General features: G+C 44.7%; 1 protein-coding gene across 21 annotated transcripts in view; it reads left to right on the top strand.

Annotated features, from left to right (window-relative positions):
* The window catches only part of ABLIM1 (actin binding LIM protein 1), a 1283500-nt gene that overhangs the window by 838490 nt on the left and 420916 nt on the right, over positions 1 to 24094 (top strand). For all 21 annotated transcript variants that reach the window (XM_069611893.1, XM_069611883.1, XM_069611888.1 and 18 more), the window contains one exon: positions 5646 to 5739. In XM_069611893.1, coding sequence (XP_069467994.1) covers positions 5646 to 5739 — 94 coding nt within the window. The remainder of the gene's footprint in view (positions 1 to 5645; positions 5740 to 24094) is intronic.

Genomic DNA, 24094 nt, shown 5'->3' with positions numbered 1-24094 from the left:
CAAAGCAAATGTCTATGAGAGAGGAAAGGGGGCAACATAAAGAAAACACATTCCTGGTAGTTCCACCACTGGGCGAGTGTCATTTATTTCATTGGGAATTGTGAAGCAACTCCATTTCATCTAAAAATGTTATCCAGACAAGAAAAGATTATTTTTTTTACAAAAATCAATCAACCTGTTGCATATTGTGTTTTCGCTATGAAAAGACCTTTTGGAGAAAATCATCCATTCATTAAAACATCTACAATTTCCATTTGCTATTTGACATCTACTGGACATTTTGTGGAGAAGCAGTGAATTGTGGACATTTTAAAACCTATTTCCTGCTGGTAAAAGGAAAACAAAAAAACTTACAATATTTAATGATTATTGGACTCAATGGCCCTCAATGCCATAAACTTCAAAACTAGGATAGTAGTCCAACTCCGATTGGGAGTTGCAACCCACAGGTTACACTGCCTATCTCCCATGATGCACTAGGGTAACACACTGCAGCTCTTCACAGGGCCTTTCTGCAGAAATATCTGCACTGGGAATTTAACCTGCTGGTTTATCTCACTGCCAGCATATGCAACTTAATGATACAAAAACATTGTTTTTCTTTTTTTTACATACATCTTTTTATTGTTTTAAGAAACATACATGAACCATACTCACATACATACACTTCCTGAATTGCCCACATTTGACTCGCTGTGCAAGCCTTAAATGCAGAAAAGTAACAAACCTTGTCAATTCAGTCCAAGTAGTTAGTTCTTAGCCCCTTTGCAATGACACAAGAGTTCTGTTAGACCCTTTCTTCCCATTTGTCCCATATTTGTATAGCCTTTGCTGGGCGTACACGCGCTTTTTAAATACGGCGTTCGAATGAAACTCATATGTCGATGTCCGCTACCCATTGGGCTACCACAGGGTTTTCAGGAGAGCCCCCCAACTGGGCGATGCTTCGCTAGATCAGTCCGGCTGCCGTGGAGATAAACAGTTTGTCCCATTATCGTTAGTATTTTCATCAGGTATGCCCAACAACAGCAATTTTGGTTCTAGCGGCATCTCTCTCCCCAGTACTTCTGTAGGCTTGTCACAACACTTACGCCAGTACTTTTGGATTTGGGGCAACCCCATAGGATATGTATAAAGGTTCCCTCCCTCTCTCGGCACCTTAAGCAGTTTGGGCTGGAGGCACGCTTACAGCCATACAGCGCCACCCTTGGGTAATTCACTCTGCAGTATTTTCAGTTGTATTAGGCGGATTCTAGAATCAATCGCTATTTCCCTGGAATGCATCAGTGCCAGAATCCAATCCTCCAGGTCAATAGTTCCCACATCAACTTCCCATTTTTGCTTAAGTGTAGACAAACAACATTCTTAAGTGGTGAGGGCAAGGGGGCAGAATCCAAAGTTAAAGGATTTCAATTCTAATTTACACCTGGCATAAATAACACCTTAAAATGTTTGTAAATTGTGACAGGAAATGGCATTCACAAAGATCCATGTGCAACATATGTGTAACTTTTTCATGTGTAAACCCTGGCAATCACCACCATAGTACTCTAAAACATTGATCACGCCAACAGCCACACCTAAGCCGCATAGGCTACTTACAAAACTCAAAAGCAAGACTCTTCCTGAGATGGGAAAGATGGGAGTATGTCACCCAGGCACTCTGGAGATTTGTCGGGCTCCCGGACACCTGCAGAATCCATCTGCAAACCCTGTGAATTGCCCACTGTGCTGTGCAGGGCAGGGACCCATAATCGACTCAGAAGAAGGTCCTTCAGTTTGCACCTCACAGATCACTTTGATCCAGCAACTCATATTTGGTAATTGTCCGATACTTGAATGGGAAGTATTCAGAGGGGTTCCCCTTGTCAGCCCTAAAATCAACCTATTGGACACCATAGATGGGTAACAAAGTACCTGGGAAGTACACATGACCTTCTTGAAATCCCTACAAACCTGGCTCTTCACCAGGCTACAAAAAAACCAAATGGCGCTGATGTATTCACAACAGATGCGGGACCGAATCACATCGGCCTCTCTCATGCACCTTGGGGGGTGCATGAGAGAGGCGATGCAATTCGGTCCGGCATCTGTTGTGAATACATCAGCGCCATTTGTTTTTTTTATTAGCCTGACCTCAGGCTTGACCCTCTCGGGTCAGTCTCACCCACGCACCCTCTACAGTGGACATGGAACACCAAGACTACTCCTGAAACACAGGCCTCTGCTGTGCCAAAACACCCATAAAACTAGGATGTGCTCTGGAGATCAGTCTCATCCAGGCAAACTCCAGAACAGACACGGGCTGCCAAGCTATGCTCATTCTGGAAGCCAGAACTAAATGGTTGGTTCTGCCATGGAGCCACCACTGCATGCTGGAACCTCAAGACCTTCCACAATCATTGGCTCAGGTTGGGCTAAAGACAACTGCACCTAACACAAACTATCACCCTCATTGCCACCTGAGTTCCCCTTTGTCTAAAATATGCTCAGTCCAGGATCCACTTTCCCAATAACTACCTCACCTTCACCACCTCACACTAACACCAGCAGAGCCTTACAAAATGTACTACACATAACTGCAATCCTTCTACCTTTCAACCGCTCATACACACACATTGCACGTTCCTCACCAGGAAACTCGTAGCTGCACCCAGAAAAAGGATCATTCTGGCCTTCAATCATCAACGCTTCAGATTTGCAGCTGCCACTCCCACGACTAACCTGTTCAACCCCTCTTTCTTTTCTACCCTATACATCAAGAGGCCACCAAAATAGCAGACGTTATGCTGTGCAAAATAGCTGTACATTACAAATGGCAGGAGTTCACTAAAAAACTTGCTCTTGAATAAGGTTGCCTGTTTGTCCCTGGTTCACCAAACAGGTACAGAATGCATGGGTTATGTGAGAAACCTGAGCGTATTCTCCCAAGTAGACCTCGAGAATCCCTTAATCAGGTGGCATGGCAAGGGCTGGCACCCTCAGATGCCAACCCTGGGGGCGGACGAGCAAGGGAGGATCACCTGGGTAGGGGAGCCCGTGTTTATGCTAACGTGAATGCCCCAGGTGAGACGCGGTATTATAATGTGGAAGAAGGCGAGGAGGACGAGGTCTCTGAGGCTTTTGTAGACTGTATCACATCTACCTCCCTTCCACCCGAGGAATCTCCCTTGTCCATATCTCTTAAATCCCGAGGAGCCAACACCCTGTTGCACTCAAAAACCACATCTCCCAGAATCCCTGTTTTCCAGTTTCCTGCCTGAATACCCCCAGTCATTTCTCTCCAGGTCCGTCTGATTATTCTTTCCCAAACTCCCAGTATACTTTGAGAAGAACACTACTGTTTCAACAAACCCCCCTATTCATTTCCCAAACCCTATAAATCCCACCTTTCTGAGTTGACCAATCACTCCCTTCTTTATGACATCTTTTCCCCATCCTACCCTGTAGGATATCTAGAAACTCTACCCCCCTCCTTTTCCAACAGGAACACTTTCTTACACTCTGAAAAACAATGGACTAACACCAAAACTGTTTACCTGGCATGTCCCAACCCAAGGGCCATGCAGAGTCAGGCAATTACCAATAATTACACACACCTGACTGACCTTTTCGTTCCCCAAAGGGATAAAAGGCAGAGCACGAGAGCGCACGACGAGCAAGGCCAACCGCACAAGGAAACAGCTATTCCAGGATGGCAGTTCAAATGGAGAAGAAAGGCGGCGAAAGCTGAAAGAAGGACAAGGAGGGAAGTGCCCTCGCCCTTTTCAACCCAGACCCACGGGCCTCCGAAAATGGAAACATAAGACCGGGATTTAGAGCTAACGTGTGAAGTAACAGATGTCAACGGTGCACAGGGGCATCCTGCATTGATAGCACAGGTGGGGAGGCACACTGACTACCATGGTACAGTCCTTGACTCCAGAAGCAAGACAAGCCAACAGGTTCAGCACAGCCGGTGAGTTGGAGAAAGCTGATAGCAAACGGAACTGTGTTGAACCCAAGGTTGCAATCGGCAACATTATATGAACGCAAGGAACTTATCAACAAAGAACCTGTGTGTATTTGAACTTTTGGGAAAGCCCAGAAAAGGGCCAGCTGCAGAGTGGTCATGTGCCGAAGGAGTGCTCATTTGAAGGACTCTGGCTGGCCCCCCTTGTTTTGGGTTGAAACTACAAGTACCAGAAAGCCCTAGGAAAGGGCGGCATGAGGTGTCAGAGTGGTCCTACAGGGGTCATGTCAAATCCTTTGTACAATCGAAAGTCTCTGACCCATTGTCAAGAGAAAGCTAGGGGAAGGGAATCCACACTTTCTGATGAGATGAAGCAAATCATGAACTGTGTTAAAGATGGTAGGATGCCAAGGGAAAAGCTAAGAGAAGCAAACCCTGCATTGTGATTAAGCAAAGTGAACTGTGAAATTGGCAAATCTGAACCCGGTTGAGGGATGCCTGCGAATCGGGGTGAGGCATGATACACCCGAGAACATTGTGTTGATATTCAGAGTGAAAGGCCGTAGTGTACTCGACAGGGGGAGGCCCACATTGCAAGAAGGATCAGAGGCCGCTGGAGGGAGATCGAAGGGGCAAAGCGCAATCACCCAATGTGCAAAATCAACAAATTAACTTTTGTTTGTTTGTTGTTTTTAGTCCAGCAGACCTTCTAAGGTAAGAGACTTTGTAGAAAAGAGACTTGGCCCCTGAAGGTTCTGGTATTGTTGAATGGAATGGTGAACCTCATGCTGGAGAGGCCCAGGAGTGTGCTCTGCTCAGTCCCGCCTTGTCCGGTGATTAAAACATGTGGAAGGGAGATCCCAGCCATACCATCCTGACTTAACATTTTGTGAAAACTTTTTTCTTTTCTCCCACACTATTTTGTAACTTAGTTGTAAGGATTGGCAATATATTATTTTAGTATAGGCCTTTTTTATTTGACAAGATGCCACTAGGACTGGCTTATTATTATTTGATGGTTGTAGCTTGCTTACATTTTAGATTTAGGTGTAGATTAGGCATTTTTCTCACCCAATATGAAGTTTAACAAACACCCTTGATCTGTGATCACTTGTATCGGTCTTTACTGTTGCCACCATGAGTTCCTTACAGCAGCGATGGCAAAAAATATTTTGATCCCACTGTTTTCACTTTCACACGCTTTCTCTTACTTAGGTTCTAAAAAGTGTGGACAATGCATCAAAATAGGTTTGTGACTATCCAATGTTGTTATGGATGTGTGTGAGCTCCCCACCATTTATAATGTGCCCCCCCGATCCTCCCCTGGAAATCCCCATGCATACAGATCTGAGTGTAGGGTACATGCATTTAGTGTATGCATTTATAGGTACATATGTACATATACACATATTTGTATGTTCCTGGGATTCAAGTCCTATATCACACATAACTTAATCATGTGTGAATTCAGAAATTATTTTGGCAAAAGGCACTCTTAAACATTGCACTGTTAATCAGTCCCAATACTGTAATGTTACTATGAATGTATTGTTACAGGCACAGATTATGTGAAAGTATGCCATATGATACAGTGCCTGGCTATGCTAGGCTAGTCTGTGCTATGCTATGATGTGCTCACCTCTGTGTTACACTATTTCATACTCAGCCACCCTCTTGCTCTGCTTTCCTGCAGGGATGGCGCTCCCTACTGTGAAAAAGACTACCAGGTCCTCTTTGGAGTGAAGTGTGAAGCCTGCCACCAGTTCATAACTGGGAAAGTCTTAGAGGTAAGCGGTTAGAAGTGGCTTCTAAGAACATCAATGCTTTGTTACATATGTCACTGTTTTTTTTTACCTGTATAACGGAAACCTGGATCATTCTGAGCTTTTAGAGTGCCACACAGCTATGCATCATTTGTCATGCCATGGTATTGCCATGGGTTGGCATTCGTCATTCTTAAAACGGTTTTATAGATGTGTCTTCGTTTTCAATGCTGCACACATTTGTGAAAGATTGGCAATGGTTAAAGTGCACTTTATGGAGATATTTCTCCCTCTCATGACACTTTTGCTTCTTTATACATTGATGCTGTATGGCTTACACTTTCTCTTGGCTACTATAGAAATTATCTGTTCAAAATATAAAATTTGCTTCAAGTACACATTTTTCCTCCAGACATCGGGTACATCAATGGGGGCCAATATGGCTCCATAATACGCCAACCTATTTATCTTTATGTTTGAGTCAAGATTTTTCTAACATAATGTAATTTGGCTTAATAAGCTTAGGATCCAGCACTGCTATATTGATGATACATTTGGCGAGTGGGCTGGAAGCATAGAAGAATTTGTGATGACCTGAATTCAGTCCTCATTGGAGGTCTATCAGGATTAGATCATTTTTTTGGATGTGGGATAGAAATGGATGAATAATGTTTTAGTCTCATCTGTTTATAGAAACCCACTGAGTATAACAATGTGCTTCATGCAGCAAGTTTTTACCTGCCACATGTTATTGAGAATCTTCCTTATGGTCCATTCTTGAGGTTAAAGAAAATAGTATCTAATGTTGACTGCCTGCAGGATGAAATGGGAGTAATGAAAACAAACATTTAAGATGAGGTAATAACAAGGGCAAATTGAAAAATGTATAAGTAAAATGTACCTTATTCACCATGAAGATGAATCCCAAGCAGTGTAAAACGGATATCGCGTTGGTGCATATCCTGCAATATTCTAACCAGAGTAAGAGAATCAAGAGTATTATTTATTTATTTATTAGAAATTGGGCCATTTCACAGTGTGAAACCTCATTGAGTATACTGTTTCCCAAACCACCAGGAGCAATCTGAGAGACATGTTGGTAAAGGCAGCTACTGAAATGACCTTAAAGGTGTACACTGTCAGGACCTTTGACGTGGATATTGCCAGGACCCTCAAGGTGGGTATTGTCAGGACCTTGAAGGCTGACATTGTCAGGACTGTGCCGAGTCAGAAGAAGGACGCAGACACTTTGAGATGGTTCACAAGTTTTATTAAAAGAAAGGATAAGGACCAACTTTCCCTGTCTCAGTGGCTGGTCCCTGCCTATATTTCTGACTGTGGTGCATGTCCGTCAGTCGTGAATATCCAAAGGAAATAGTCCACAGTCCCAAAACTATCCTAACTTATCCTACCACTATGAAAACTAACCTACATTCGGATAATGACTCCCTTCTCCTGAGGGTACTCTAGTACCAATCTGTAAGCTTATTTATCAGTTTGAAATATTCAAAGAGTCTCTCGTGATTTCTTGCATCAGTCTCTGTAATTCTTCAGTTGCATTCTGGACTTTTTCCTTCTCCTTGGCATTCCCTTTTGGGTATCTTTTACAAGCTAAATATCTTGGGAAGATACTATTCAGATAGTCTTTCTTTCCGGGTAAATTAGAACTCTGCTTGCTTTTTCCTACTTGATTCTTTATTTCCTCCAACTGTCGAGATCCTCTGAACTCTAATTCAGGATACTCTTTAGATGGTCTTTTCCTCTTGCACAAGACCTCTAATTACTTCCACCCTCTCCCAGTGTATTGTTATCTTTTATTCTATTCTCTCAATATTGTTTCTGGTATTGCAACCATTTAAGTTCATCTGCTTCAAAGATACATTAATTTAATGACTTCTACTAAGAGAAGTTGTTTGCACAATATAATGATCCCTTTTTGGCCTGCCGTTACTTACGTTTTCCCCGGTACCTTCTATGATGATTGGGGCCTTGTTAATTGGAAACCTTCTCTTAGGTGTTGGAGCATGGCCACCTTGCCTTCATTGGCGTGTTTCCCCTTGTCGTCTCTCTTCTCGCTATTGTGACCCGTTCTTCCTATGAGGGGCCACACACCGTGCAGTTCTCTATGAGTGATGGTATCAGCGATCGTTCTCGGAGTGGCAGTCCACTATGGGCCCTCCGTGGTCTCGCCACCACCTTCCTCTGGGCTCCTGCCTGGTTGTTCTATCATGCTAGGGTTGCACCATGACTCTGGTGTCCCAGTATCTTGCTCCAGGCTCCTGCCCTGCTGGTTTTTCGTGTTGGTGTTGTGCCGTGACTCTGGCATCCCAGTATCTTGCTCCAGGCTCCTGCCCTGCTGGTTTCCCGTGTTGGTGTTGTGCCGTGACTCTGGCATCCCAGTATCTTGCTCCAGGCTCCTGCCTGGCTGATTTCTTGTGTTGGTGTTGTGCCGTGACTCTGGCATCCCAGTCTTGCTCCAGGCTCCTACCCTGCTGGTTTCTGATGCTGGGGTTGTGCCATGACTCTGGCATCCCAGCTTGCAGTATCGGGCGAGTTTAAAACTTGCGGGCATCCTTGCTTGAGTGAGTTCCATCTGCACCAGGTATTATGCAGTGCAGGGCCCTCTCAAGCCCCCATATCAATTCCTCACTCTCTCTTCTCTTTGTCAAGTGTACATTATTTAACTTACTTGTTTGTCTCAGTGAACTGAATGTTCTGATTTAAAAGGACATGTTCTTTTCCTGTAAGATATTGGCATCTCTGAGGAGTTGCCGATCTCCCGATGAAAAATGAAATAGGAACAAAAAAAGATGCCGCCTCCATATGGAAAAGGGAGAATGTCCCTTTTCCATGTCTATGGTGGCAGCCAGACAGGATGAGCTCCGGGACCAGAGTGCAATGCTCCGGTCCTGCTAGTAAGTGGAGGGGGTGGGGAGGAGACAACAGGGAGAGTCTACCTGTAGCCTCCCCGCAATGATTTTAAAAAAAGAAACAAGAAAAAAGCATCACCGAGTGAAGGGCCTCGGGTGGCTGGGACAGCAAGAGGGGATTGTATATTCTCACCCGCTGGTTCAGCCACCTGATTGGTTGAGCGCTCTTCCCCGGCTGCAAATCTTTTATTTTGTATTGCTTTTTATGATTTTCTTGAACTTTCCTCGTGATGAAGGGCCGTTTATGTGCCTGAAACGCAAGGGGACTATGTACAGATGTCTGTGTCCGTCATTATCCTTCAGTTGGCTTTATTGTGAATCTGTTTAACTACATGTGAAAAGTGTATATTTATTTATACATATTGTTTTTTGCCACCATCATTTTTCTTGTGATAAAAAAATAACGTTTCTTTGAAGAGAGTTGAGTCTTTAAATTGTGTCTGCATTAGTGGCCCCAGCAGGGGCTTTCTTTTGGGCTGAAGTAGCATTTTCTGGGACCCCAATGTTGTCGCTGACTGCCTTACTATTAAATGTTTATATACATACCTGTGGTGCTTGATTCCGCTTTTACCCCCTGCGGCATATCTTTTGGATTTAGATTTCTGATGGATTATTTCAACACCCAGTCACAAAGATACGGAGGCTGAAGGTACACTCCAAGACAGACAGTGATACATGAAGCTACCGAGAGAGGGGTAGACAGCAAGACAGGAGAACAGACATTGACATGTATGCAAACATAGGTAGTGCAAGTTACTACCCAGAGTGACTATTGTGATATTAGACCACAGCACTGCCAACTTCCTGCAGAATAATGCAGCTTCTGTAACAAAAGTGAAGAGATTGGAGCTTTCATAGGTACAGACTAATACGTTTTGAAATTCAGCCCCATACATGCGCTGTGCCAGCCACACTTTGACCTGGCTACCCTCATGTATGCGCTGTGCCACCCACACTTTGACCTTGCTCCAAACATGCATCGCTTCCCGCTGTTTCTTCTCCAGCTGAGAAGGCAGTGCACTTTCATCACAGTGAATGCGGGTTTTCGTCCTCTACCTCCTCCCTCTCACGATTGTAAGGCAAGTTCAACGTTCAATATTATACAATCAATCCAAAGGGCCAAAAAATAATGCATGACATGTGAAAAAACAAACGTTTATTACAACATAGCCTAGGCTGGGTAATGATCAAAAAGACATTCAAAATGGTGACACAAGATGGCTGTTTCTATAGCAAATAGCAGAGGAAAACAAATGTTACAGATTAGTCTCACTTTTCCGGCCTCTGATTGGACATCGTCATCTGCACTATAGGTGAATCTATAAACAACCTAGTCCTATTGGCTTATTCTACGCTCGTGTCCTGTCGCAAGATATCAGTTTATTATTAATTAGCTTTGACATCATCTCCTTTCCATGGTGCTGATTGGATGATACTCTTTCTATTTTGTATCAGCTAGACTTGATATTTGATTGGCTGTTCCAGGAGGGGTATGTGTCCAGTGAGTCACTGAGTAAGTTTCAACCAATCTTTGTGTGAGATGTGACAGTGTGACAACAAAATTGTAACTTTTGCATCCCCTTCCCAAAGACCTCATTGGTTGGCACCGTCTTACCGCTTCCATCATTATGAATTGTTCATTGCCAGTTCAACTTTGCATCTCCTCCTTGGAAACATTACATGCTTCCGCTTCCTTCCTCATGATTTCATTTTTCCTGCCTCTGACCTTACAAGCTGGGGGCTTAGAGGTTTTCAAACTTAATTCTCTTATAATTACATGAATATGTATATATGTATGCAGCTTTCACTATTATAAACGTACTCCTTACTAATCTTATGTATGTACTGTGTGGGTTATTCATGGGTTTCTGTTAAAATCATGAATATCAATTCTAGATCTATTCTATGTGTACGGGCATGTAGTCTGGTTTCTGCCTGAGCAATTAGACCTCTTTCAGTGTGATTTTTCTTACAGAGGGCAGTGTTGCTCGTTGATCATTCTGTCTCGACGGGCATATTCTTTGCTGCTCATTTTCTGATTCCTTCCAGCTTGTGACCTTGATTATGATACGTGTTGATGCATTGACTAGGAACATACGTTGTTATATATCCATATATCCTATGAGCACAGGCTTGGGTATTCGACTGAGCTGATGTCTTTTGACCAATCCATGTACAGTGTTTGTTCTTTAGCACTGGGGTCTGATATATCTTTGTTGCTTTTCCATGTCCTCTCTACCGCAATTCAGGCCTGTGAATGTGTTTGCCCCCCTTGCCTTAACTAATCATTGTACGGCATTCAGCCTTACTGTGGGAAGTTGCAGCTTGGTATGTGTGTGCCTCTTTGCAAGGGCCTGGCAAATACCATCTGCTGAGGGGGGGAGGGTGTTCATGCTTCGCAGATGGCTAACTGGGTCTTGAGCAAAAGCGGAAAGATGCAGGAAAACTCTATCCTCTGGACCAGAGTATTATCGTAAAACGAGAAACTGAAGAGATGTCCAGAGAGCAAAACACTATTATTTACAAAAGTATCAAATTATTTTATTTATCATGATACAAAAATTTAAACAAGTCAATTAATGGCATAATTGGGTCTTGATGCCTTCATGTGTTATTCATTCAATTAGTGTAAAGGGTCACTGTCATGTGCTGGCATTATGAGTGCCCCTAAGTTTTCCCTGGATACTGTTGAGTGGTGCTATACTTGTTAAGGATATGTGATTATATTCAAGGGTAAGGTCTGTGCTTTATGGCTTAATTGCCTCTCAGGGACATGGCTTACTAAAGCATGGATAATAGTACATTGTACGGCCTACAGAGGGACTTCTATATGAGTGGGGCTTCTGTCTCTATGCTGTGTGCCTTTTCATAGTGCCTTTCGAAGTTTTTATTTTCATGCATGATGGGGCCATTGGATGTACTCCCCAACAGGATGGTCCACCGCCTGCGCTGGTGCCAACAAGGGCTGGCATCCTCCTGAAGGCCCCTCACTGACATGACATTGCTCAAGAATCTCCCTCTCCTCTGCACCCTCACCTGCTTACTGAAGACCACATCCTCCACTGCAATGGCCACCACCCAGACAGGAGCCACCTCATTGTAAACATGCTTGTGTCCTCTGCCAGAACCACCAGCATGTCCTCCTTTGGTGACTTCCCTAGTGGGAATCCTCTGATAGCCCTACCTCATCTTCCACTCATCCTACCTCTATGGAGGCCACCCCAAAGTCTGTGTCTCCTCTGCCAACTCCTGGAGCCCGGTGATGCTGCCTGTGAACCAGCACCAACCAAGAGTACAGGTTCTCACTCTCCTTATCAAACATGGGGGCATCCTCCTTCTTCTGCAGGGAGAAATGCAGCTCCTCCAGCTCTCCTTCCAACACATTTGTGTCCTAGCTCAGCCGACATGCCATTCTCTTTCTTATAAGAAATGGACATTTTGAGAACTGGGCAACCTTAGAACTATAAACACCAATAGAATGCCCCTCCTGGAACAAGATGGAAGACTTTAGTACTATAGACACAGCAAGAAGCTCAAACAAGCACAAAAAACCCATGGGTGACAACAGCAAACATGCAATTGGAAACTTGGAAAAGGTGAAAGAAGATTTGTTTTGTTTTTATTTTTTGGGGGAAGGAATCGAGAAGGAACTATATGTGGCTTTTAAACTTTTATCATGGGAAACGAAAGTGAAGAGAGATGATGTCATGATTCATCAGATTTGCCCCTTTTGGACGGCTTGGTCACTCCGACATCGCCTTGCGGCGTCCATCTTTCCTTCCAATATGGCCGCTGCCCTTGGGAACACATAATCTGCAGGCTAGTCTTCCGGGATTGGGTACGCGATATCATCTCATAAGCGCCATACTACACGAGTCGGCGTGTCTCAACGCTCGGTTCTACCGTGCTCAGCGCTACTCAGTTAATTCCTTCTGTCTCCTCCTGGTTGTGCTGTCCTTTGTACGGCCATCTACCTTGTCCTTCCTGGCTTCACTCCTGCTATCGCGTGGCCACCCCTTATTTCTTGTGCCTTGTTCTGCTGCTCTCTGAGACTCCAACCACTGTGTCTTCTTCTGCCTCAAATGGTTACCGCTTACCTGTTTCCTTCCACGCTGCCCTCAGGCAACGTTTCCAGCTTCCTCAGCCATTTCCTTGGTCTGTCTAACGTGCTGCTCCTTCCTGCCTTGTTTCATTCCTGGATTCCTCCCTGGGACTGGACAACCACCCTGGATTGGATTCATATGGGATATCTTGATTCCGGCAGGGGCTTAACACCTTCTCTCACAGACTAACCAACCCCACAATTTAAGAGGACGTGGAGTGTGCCTTTTTAGAGCCTCAAAATGACCTCAGGGAGATTTGAGAAATCTGATTGGTCGAACAAGTTGATGAATCAGCCTGAGATTGGACCCGAGATCTGAGGGTCCTCATTGGAGCATGAATCACCATGGGAAAACTGAAAACCTGCTGCGAATTCGGCCTGGGTTTTGACCAAAGAAATGTCGTAACTTCTATGACTGTATGGTGTTGCCAAGTTTCCCCGGTTGTATGGCCTCACTCTGCAAAATGCTGGACGTAACTGTCTTTTAAAAAGTGCTTTTCAGTGTTTTACCCCAACCATACTTTGCGTGGAGAGTATCGATTTCACTGGGAGGGGGCTGCATTCTTAGAACTGCATCGCAGGGCTGAGGAAATTGCATTCAAGTCCTTAGCACAAAATAACTAACATATCCTCACCACGAGCTGGGCTGTGCAGTAAAAATGTTCCTGTAATAGCATTATCGCCGCATTACTACACTGTCCAACTATGAGTTGGGTGGAAAATTGGAGGATTTACCTCCAGCTCTGAGCTGCAGGTAAATCCGCTGCCCTTCTGCCCATTTTATTTGGAATTACCGTGACGGTATTAACGCTGCAGTAATTCTGTCGAAAATGCCCCATTGACTCCTATGGGGATTTACACTGCAACCTCCACTTATAATCCAACAGTAATACCTCCGGACCAAGTAGAGGTAACGGTAATTGCATTGGGTGATAGTCTGGCGGATTTACCACTGGAATACCACCCAACTCGTAATGACCACCCCGTGTCTTTTGGCACGTTTAACAATCATTGACATAGCCGATAAATGTGCTTTTTGTATAAGCATGGTATAGGTGTTTCCAGTCACAGCCCTCTGGCTTCACCTGCTGTACACTGGGAGAGGCACACTCTCTCAGATTCTCTCAGTCCAGGTTTTTCACAGCTCACCGCATGCCACGGCATGAGAATGAGGCCAGTTCCCTATTTATGCTGAATCTTTCCCATTCTTATCCAATAAAAAAAGCAAATACATACTATACAGGATTTTATAAAGCGAAAAGGTTATGTTCAATCAGACAGTTTAGCAAAATCATGTTTAATATCTCACTGTCCTTGGACAATACAAATAAACATGAAAAAATGATCTAATGCATTGAAAATTGAACTCAGAAAGTGCACCACTCACTCATAACAATCTTATCTCAAACATATGACAAACAGTTATGCAAACAGTTATTATACATACATATCCAAACACACTAATACAATATTTATACATCTGATGTAGAAATATTCCAGTGTTTAAGATGTAAAAAAGGACCCCTAGAATAAAACCTTTTAATTCCTCAACAAACCAACAAAAGAATCAGAAAGAAAGAAAACCAAGGTACATTTCCTAATATCTAAAATGTCCTCTGGGGATTAACACCACTGAATTTAGGAGTATCAATTCTGATACTCCTAGACTGCTGATGTGCTTATGGCTGGAGTGCAGTGTTTGTGAGGGGGAATGGTTTGTGTTTGTAAGGTCAGGTGGTAGGAGATCTTAGAGCGGGGTTGGTTAGCTGGGGTGCGGCGGGAGACAAGGGAAAGCGACATGGTGTCCTCGCTGCTCTAATACCACTGGCCTCTTGCAGACAGGCCCCCGTTTACCTTCTCAGTATGCACCCGTCAATCGTTCTTATTCTCGCTGATTCTCTATCTCTCTCTCTTTCTTTGTCTCTTTCTCACTCCCCATCTCTCGCTCTCTCTTGCTCTCTCTCTCCCCGTATATCTCTCTTTCTCTTGCTGTTTCTCTCTCGCTCACTTTCCTCGTATTCTTCTCTCTCTCTTTCTTTGACTCTTTCACTCTCCCCGTATCTCTCTCTTTCTCTCCCGAATATCTGTCTCTCCCCATATCTCTCTCTCTCGCTGCCTCTCTCTCTCGCTCACTTCCCCTGTATCTCTCTCTCTCCCCTTCTGTCTCTCTCTCTCTGTCTCACGCTCGCTTTACCTCTCTCTTCCCTTCTCTCTTCCCTTCTTTAAGTCTCTCACTCTCCAATAGACACATTATACCTCATGTGGTAGTAGGTGAACGAGGGAAGGATGCGGTCTGGAAAGTCCACTCATTACCATAATTACCTGCTAATGGTAATGACTTTTAGTTCAGAGACTAGTTTTCTTGATTTATGATGACCCCTGGCACCCATTTCAATTTCCTGGGTATGTGAGTTGGCAATCAGAGTGGCACCTAAACCATCGCTCTAACTTGCTCAAGTGCTGTGCTCAGTGGCCAGCTGGGACTTTTTCCTATCATGGCAATGCCCGTAGGGGCAGCGATTGTCAGGTCTTCATCGAACGATTAGGGCTGGGGGCAGAGTCCCTTGTTGGTTCTCCCAGAGGCCTTCGCGAGTGTCTCTTGGAAGCTGCAAACTCCTCTCACGCTGTGCACACAGCCACAGGCCACAATGCAATTTCCCTTGCCCCCACTGGCCACCACTCTTATGACAACAGCCGGAAAATGTGGGGGCTCTCCCAAGAATCCACAAAATCAAAAAAATGGTGCCCTGTCCCCTCCTTCCCCAAATCAGGAATTTGCAAATGCTTACAGGGAAACAAGCCACGTGTAATTCTGCTATGGCAACCATTCCAGGAGCTGGAGGAAAGAACCTTAGCTGAAAAGGTAGGTAGGGTTCGAAATTACCAGGAGCTGGGAGTTATTCAGCTCCTGTTTATAGCCAAGGAGAGCCAGGTTACCTTGAAACCAAGAGGTACCAGGAGGGGCGTCTGACTCCCCAGGCAAGTGGTGCCATAGAAACATAGCTATGTAATATTAACTGCGTGGGTTTGGGAATATGTATAAAAGAGAATAAAGTACACGCTTAAGAGACATTTAAAGCATATTGGATCATATATAAATGGACAAAAAGTAAGAGTTTGCATCTTACGCAAAGGTTACATTGGCTGTGCACGATGTACTAGCTCCTGGTTCCCCAGCATAGCTCCTGGTTCCCCCGGCGTAGCTCCTCCCTAACGGGTGATGCCCGATACCCAGGAGCTGCATTTTGCTCCTGGTCAACCAATCCTAATTTCGAGCCTGTGGTAAGTCTGTCAACTTCAACAGAAGTGTCTGTGTCAAGTTACTTGCTTGAATTGCTCTTCTCACTGTCTTGACCCCGCCACCGTGCTGTGGGAGAACACAAGAGGCAAGTCTTGGAAGAGGAAAGGAGTGTATAAAGGACACGGACTCTGGGAGCATAATGTTATGCAATCTTTGTTAGTTTAAAGCACCTTTGATCTTTTCTTGCCATCTCACCATGTCCCCCCCTCTCCACCGCTTGCTTTTCTGGCTCTTTGCAAGGCCTTTCAGATGGCATCACCTGGAATGAACTCTCCCCATTCTCCTATCGCCTGTTCGCCTTTCATGAAATTGAAGTAAACATTTTAATAATTCTCTAATATTAACATGCTTGCTTATCCTTTAGTACATTCTGCAAATCAATTGAACGCTGTTCCCAGAATGAAGCACTTTAAGCCTTTTTATGAATCGATAATGGGACAGGACAGTCCCACGCTGAGCTATTTTGGGGTCTCTGTTGTGCTGCTGCTTAGCGAGCCTCGGAGTCAGCTTTTGCCTGCAGAGTTGGCGGCGGGCCGGCGTGTCTAGGTGACTTACAGCTCAGGAGGGGAACAGAAACCCTGGAAACGCTTCCAGGAACAGCAGAAACATCCTGTCCTTCTCTTTGAAGCCAATCCAGGGCACCTCTGGAGCCCTTCCTGCTTAGTTTCAAAGATGTCCTTCTTAAGCTTTGCCGCAATGAAAGAGACAGCAGCCACTGGTTTATACTTTTATTAAAACGCACCTCGATCAGGGTGATAAAAGTTTGTTTTCTGACATAACCATGACTTTGCAGCCGGCCTAGTGCCAGCTGTTCAGAGTGGGGGTCCCTGGCCCTTCTCTTGCTGCAGCCAATGGACCCTGCAGTCTTGCTCTCCTCGGCCTCGGGGAACACACACAGCATGCCATGCCTTGGGCGTCCATTTTGATTGCGCTTCTTTGCACGCAGAAGGATAAACTCTCACAAACAGCGCTGGCTAGTGGGCTGGATATCGCCAGATCTGAGATCCAGCATCAGAACTCTAGCCGGATCTCGGGATCCGGCTTGCCTCTGCTCGAGCCCTGCCAAACAACGTGCACAGTGCTCTCGCACGTGACCTAATCTACTCTAGGCGAACACACTGTGCAAACAGAGACTATGTGCACAGTGCACTCACAAAGAGGACATTACATCATGGAGTCCCAGTGGCATACCGAGAGGGAGCAGCTGGGGGACATTTGTCATTTTATCACAGTTTATTACGCGGTCACACCCAAGTCAGGGAGATCCTTTCCCTACAATGAATGTGGCACACAATACAGCACTTTTAGTTTTGGTTTGGTTCACTTTGGTAAGGCCTTCAACCCGTCTCGCACCAAACCCTAACAAGTATCCGGTGCCACAATGGACTAGGAACCAGGCCGGTGTGTATTCAGAATGTATTTATTAATTTATTTAACCAAATTTCAGAAATAGACTTACATCAGCCACCAACGTTGTGGCCAGACAAAAACAAAAATGACTTCTGTACAAGCACCAACACAGAGATATGCAGTCACAATGAATTCCTTTCAAATCACCCACCAATACAGGAAAATAACCATTCAAGACACACAGTGATTTCTGATTTAAATCACAATGTTATGATGCCTTTGCCCCCAGCAACCCTCGCCCTCCAAACATCAATTAGACTTGACTCCTCTGAATGGAAGTCAGTGGTAGAGAGTGGGAATACAATGGGGAAATCGGATTTGGGGTTTCACACACAGAGACAATATGAAAGAAAGAAAAGCAATGGGAAATTATTTTTGCCACACCTAAAAAGAACAGGCAGTGCTTGGTGGTTTTGGTCAGAGCACAATGGGAAAATCGTTTTTGGATCAGGATCACTAACGCAAGATGAGAAAGAAAAACAAATGGGGAAATTTGTTTGGCCACGCCTTAAAAGAACAGGTAGGGCTTTGGGGTTTTGTTCAGAGCACAATAGGTATACAGGTGCAATCTCGTTTTGCACCTTGCATATGCAACGGCACTACCAGGCTTCATACTTCTGATTTAAAATGAAGGGGATCAATGTGGAATTTCGTTTGTACACCCTGCGCACAGACATGGAAACAGGGCTTTGGGATTAATTATTTGGCAAATCTTTGTATATACCGGCTCACAACACAATGGAAAGAGTTTGCTAGTTTTGAATGCCAACAAACACCACCCATGATTTCTATAGGGGAATGAATTGATTTACTTTGATTAAATATGCTAGGGATCTACACAGGCAAACAGGATATTTTTCTATGTGGAAATAACTAACACAATGCTGGAAAACTATAGGGCCTACACCATCTATGGCTTTGGGGTAATTCTACGTACAGGAGATGCCTGTAACTAGGTTTCACGGGGCATCAGGGCACCACTGGGACAGCAAGGCGGTCAGTCAAGGATCTCCTCTCTTTCCTCCAAGGGGTCCCAGTCAGCCTCTATGTCTCCTGGCTCCTGTCTACCAGCCTCTTGGCTGGGATGTTTCTCGCCAGATTTTGGCAGCAGGAATAAGTGGAAAAGATGGACGATCTCCAGTTCTGATGCAAAGTGGTTTATTTATAGGGCAAATGACATCACTAACTTGTCACGATTCTCGTGAAAGGGAATGGTTGATTATCACTACCTACCTACCACCTGTGTGCTGATAGGACAAGGGGTTAGGGGAGTGATTTGGGACAGCTGTGGGAAGAGAGAGCTTTGACAGGTGGCTCGGCATGCTTCAGGACACAGAAATCTCTCAACATGGCAAGCACCCTAAATTTCCAAATCTTTAAATGTATGAATATATTTTGAAGAACTACATTTTAAGGCAAATCAGATAAGGCTAGTCTGAAGTCAGCACGCCCTTCCTATGCAGAGATACGGTTTTTCTTCATTTACTCAGGAGCCATATAAGTGAAAATTATGCCACTTTACAGCCCCCATATTAATTATGACCAGCATGCGCATACCAACTTTCACATCTCTCGGAATCAAGGGAAGGCCCAAATCACATTTTCATTAATAACTTTAGTTATCTTTATCCGACCAGAATCGTTTTAGCATGGTTAGAAGGGGGTGACTGTCACCTTTAAAAACAGTCTGGAATGACCATTGTGACTTACACAGTGCCCTTTGTATATGATACAATGTATTTCTCTTATTTAATCAAATGCAGTTTCATAGGCCTCCTTTACTCCTGCCCCCCCCATTTTTTAAGTTTCAGTTCTCTTTAGAGATGTGACTTAGGCAGAGCCTGTCTCAGGTATATGTTAGCTTAACCCTTCAAGGCATGTGCTGCCCTGATAACTGCTCCTATTGGACACTTTATGGGATTCCTACATTCATACATTCCTACTCGAGCTTTCGCTCCTTCACCTCCACCTCCCTCAGGATTAGTCGCTTCTCCAAGCAATGAGTTGGGGTAGATCCCTTTCCTCGGCTGGGGCCTCCCTCTAGAACAGCCTCCCTGCCTCTATGAAACTTGAGGAGAACTATCTTCGGTTCCTGAAGCACCTCAAGACCTTCCTCTTCGCTTCTGCCTTCGCTCTTCCTCTCCCCTGCTAATCTTTCTGCTTTGGCACCGGGCACCAGGTTACTCTCTGATTCCAGGCCCATATCTCTGCCCTCCCAGCCACACACCCACACTGCCTCCTGGCAACCCCTGCACTTGGATCTGTATCTGAAACCCTACAGTCTCCTTACAGGACTTGTCAGATGCCTGTTGTCTACACCTTATTCTTGCACTTACCACCTGCTGGCCGCAATACCTGTTGTTGTTCTATCAGGTGTTCAGCACTTTCCACTCCACCTGCCCCTCGCACTTCCAACTTCCCTCTCCCCTGCACTTGCACGTTCTAAATGTCACTGAGCCAAGTAAGATCGTTATTTTTGTACTCCCTTGTTTTCCCTCCCTTGCCTCGTCATTCTCTGAAACACCTGTGTATGAGCGTGATACAAATAAAATATCATATCTTATCATTATCATTTGTGACCTCAAGTTCACTCCTGCTGCAAGGCCAGAGATGGGATTATCTGGTCTTCACCTTGTTTCTGATCTAAGAAGTATATTCATTCTTGTATTTTTAAGAAATAGTTCTTATTGATGATGACAACCAGGCCTGTCTTCAGGACAGCAGAACGGTGGTCCTGGAGCTTAGTTTTATGTTGGGAGAAATAAACGTCCAAGTAGCCTGCAGCAAATATCCTTTAAACTCACACATAAGGCACTGGACATGACATCTTATAAGGCACGCAATGTCGAAATATATAAGTATCCCTTCTAGATTGTCAATATGTATAAGGCGGTTATATGCAGAAACAATGTTCCAATTTTGAAAGTCTAGTGAGCATTTCGCTTAGCTTACTGTCACTTTGGATGAGGGGAAGACGAAAATGACATTCTTTCATTTCTTTAACATGCAAGGGGCTCCGTTTCACTTTAGCTGCTTGGAGCACAATCTGGTATTCCATTGAGGATACTGTACACGCGGCTAATTCACATGTCTTTCTTTTCCTTCCTGAAATGCATTGCGCACATCTGAGCACTTTCAGATACAGGGCCACTTTTTTCCTTTATGATTTAGGTTCAATAGGCCTTATGTCAAACCTCATTTCTGTGCTGGCCTTATATTTTGGTGAGCATTCACAAATGACTCAGGCCTCTTTATTTCTGGCATCCAGGGGCTATAGTTCACCCCATAAGTGGGACACCTCTCCCGTTGGGCACCTCAATGAGGGTGCCCAACGGGAAAGGTGTCCCGCTTGCAGGGCAATGTATTCTGAGCAATTTCGGCTCAGCATGCTCATTGTCCTGGCAGCAGGACACCTTACACCTTGCGAACGGGAGAGGTGTACCGCTGCCGGGAAGGACAATGTGCCAAGGAACTCAGCAGCAGAGGGGCTGTCCCGTTGCTCTGTGTATATAGAGCATTATAATGTGAGCCATTAGGCACTAATGGGAGGGAGGGTGGACTATTATAAGGGACTTTTGTCATTAGAAATGGGAATGGGAGTGGGTGATAAGTGTGCATAATGTTGCACGCTTTATGAAATAATGACTATGGATTTAAAACCCAAGGGGCATTTTTTAGGCTCATTTTGAATGCAGGAGGGGGGAGAATAAAGCTAAAGCCATACTCGTATTGCTCGACTTATTTCTATGACAATGCATATAGTGTATAGTTAGTTTACTATGAAAGGCTAGTTTATTATGTAATGTGGTTTGCATCTAAGGCATTGCTATAAATAACGTTTTATTTAAGCACATGAAATGCAAAGCAAAACCTTAATAAATATGTATATCAACTAAACCTGGGAAGATGTGCTCAGTTGCTTAAATTGTCCACATCCCAGTTTCACCATTTAACCAAAGTGTGTGATCCTGGGCAAACCATTAACCGCACTGTGTCTTATTTGCATTTCTGTATGTGATTCTGATTCACTCATAACTTATATTAATATATCATGCTGTTATTTAAAAAAGCCTTATGACTATAGATATGCTCCATATATAATAATAGTGCAATTTAGATATTTTGCTCCTCAAAGTTATTTGCCACTTGGCTTACTTATGGCAACTTATTCTAAAGTCCTTTCCATGGTGCCTCCAAGTATCAAAGACTGATGATTCTCCTTGCAATTTCTTTTTTCTGTGAAGTCACTTCTGTTGGTGCAATCCATATGCAAATTAGGAGGTTTGCATTTATTTTGCCCCACAGGGCCTGAAAAGAGCTCTAATGGATGAGTTTCCTGCATCTGTAATGATTCTGCAGTTTTATTTTTTTAGTTATTTATTAAAATGCCATCTTCCACTAATGTTACCAAATAGGTAGATTGGGGCAGCATAGCCGGTTTGGGGGCACAAATGAGACTGTATGGAATGGCGCACACTGCATTTGGGGGAAGGAGGTGTAGCAGGACTTTTTCATAGCTTGCCCCCCAGTCTTGCAATGCTGGATACTCCCCTGCCGAGGACAACCCCCAGGTTCGCCGAGAGTCAAAGACCCTGTGACAGAGCACAAAGCGTACTTTACACACAGAGCAGAATCCATTTGGAAAACGCAATGACCACAGAACCCGCGAATCTGGGGCTTGGTGATGTAATCTGCTCTCTGGCAGACTGTTTACAGAGCAGATTACGTTATCGAGCCCGCAGTGATCATTGCCTTTCCCAAATAGAGTCTGGTATTTGTAGTCTTGAGAAGATGGCTTGAAAAGTACACAAACCATAGTAATGTACGCACGTTTATATCTTACTATGATTTGTGTACTTTTCAAGCCATGAAGGAAATTATGCCATTTTTAAACTGTTTAGAACATTTTTTGATTGGAGTTCAACTGTCAGCTCTGCCCCCTTTGAACTCTGCCTCCTCGGAACTCCGCCCCTCCCACCGTGGCCCTTGTGGTATCCCCCTTCACATTTTTTCCATTTCCACCACTGCTCACAAACTGATATCTACCGCTGATCAAAGGAGAGCCCCAATTTACTACCGTTAGCACAAATGACTTGAGCAGCACGTAATCCCTCCATAGAGAGGTTCCACGGTTCTCTAAATGCAACTCTGAATGTTCAGATACAATGAGCAGGTATCCCTACATATTATCCCCACCAAATATATTGCTGTACATATGGTCGTCTGTCTTGCCATAGGCAATATTTTTTGGGGGGGTAATTTGTGGGAGCGGGGGTGGCGGGCTTGTCCCCCGCACATTTAGGGGGTTATAGCAATTAACACCCTTGCTTGATTTCCACGGTGCTAATACCCTTTTTTAAAAAACACTACAAAAGAAAATGGCCGCCATGAAAACTGCGAAGCATGTCTATTTCCATGGCAGCCATCAGCAAAGTCATGGGAATGGGGACGTGAGTGGCATGGGGGGAAACCGAAGTGTAGATTCATTGCTGGCAGGCAGGTGAGTGGGGAGGTGGTGATTAGTGACAAGGCAGGGGTTTCTTGGTGTGACGGGGGAAAGGGACAGACAGTTGCTGATGGATAGTGCCCCGAGAGGAAGATGGTGGCCTCCCACAGCTCAGGGGACTGGGAAGGCAAGCAATATCGTTTGGTAATGCCCACCTTCAGAGCTCTCTGATTGGCTTGTAGGCCTCCAGATGCCAGCTCCTGTTTTCACTGTAACCCTCGAGTTATGGAACCCAAGCAAGGACACACCACCCCCCGTGGCACGCGCACACCACAGTGAAAAGTCGGCCTGGAGCCAGCTTGACAGACAGCCCTCTTTATTGTCCCTCTAGATGCTTCTAGTAGCCCCTACTCTTCCTCCCTCATCCCCGTGCCCAGCCCTTCCTCTTCCCCCTTTAAGGGCGTCCTCAGTTTAAGAGGACTGTCCTTACTCTAGAACAGCTCCCTAGTGCATGTAAGTCATGTATTTCAAGGTTTGTCTTTTTTGACGAGCCACCATGCTTGACATGTGAGAACTCCGTTCAAGGTGATCAAGGAAAGACCAGGGCATTTTCCTAACCTTTTCTAGATGCCTGATGGAGGATCGTTTTTGCCAGATAGCAAAATTAAGAACAAGATCTTGACTAAGGATAGTTGTCAAGTTGTAATTGACCTCCAACCTCTTTACACGTGCTCTCATGACTCAACCCCACATGTCCATGCTACTCTTGTGCGACAAGGCCTGGCAATGTCCCAGGAGGATAGCTCAGGGGCAATGTGCTCGCCTTGGAAGCAAGATGACACGGAGTAACACAGGTTCGATCCCCGGGTCCGCCCTGATAAACCTCTGGGTATTAAGCGTGTTATAAATAACCTATCTTATCAATGCCCCACCACAAGCAGCTATGAGCAAGGGACTCCCTTGGCTTTGGCATAGATGGAATCCGTGCACCTGAGTGGGGTACGTACAGGGTGCTGGTAGGCATAGAAGTGCCACAGGCTGAAGAGAGCCCAGCTAACCTTTCCACTCTGGGCATCTGGGGTACATGAGTGTAAACCAGGCTTTGCTTTCTCTGCCAAGTAAGACTACGGAAATCCACATCATTTTTTAAGTTCATATTTTTTTAGTTAAGTCCCTGCACAGCTTAAAAT

The sequence above is a fragment of the Ambystoma mexicanum genome, chromosome 8 (genome assembly GCF_040938575.1).
Source record: "Ambystoma mexicanum isolate Mex_15411 chromosome 8, UKY_AmexF1_1, whole genome shotgun sequence".
Lineage (NCBI taxonomy): Eukaryota > Metazoa > Chordata > Amphibia > Caudata > Ambystomatidae > Ambystoma > Ambystoma mexicanum.
Note: the sequence above shows the minus strand (reverse complement) of the source record. Positions and strands in the feature narration are given on the sequence as shown.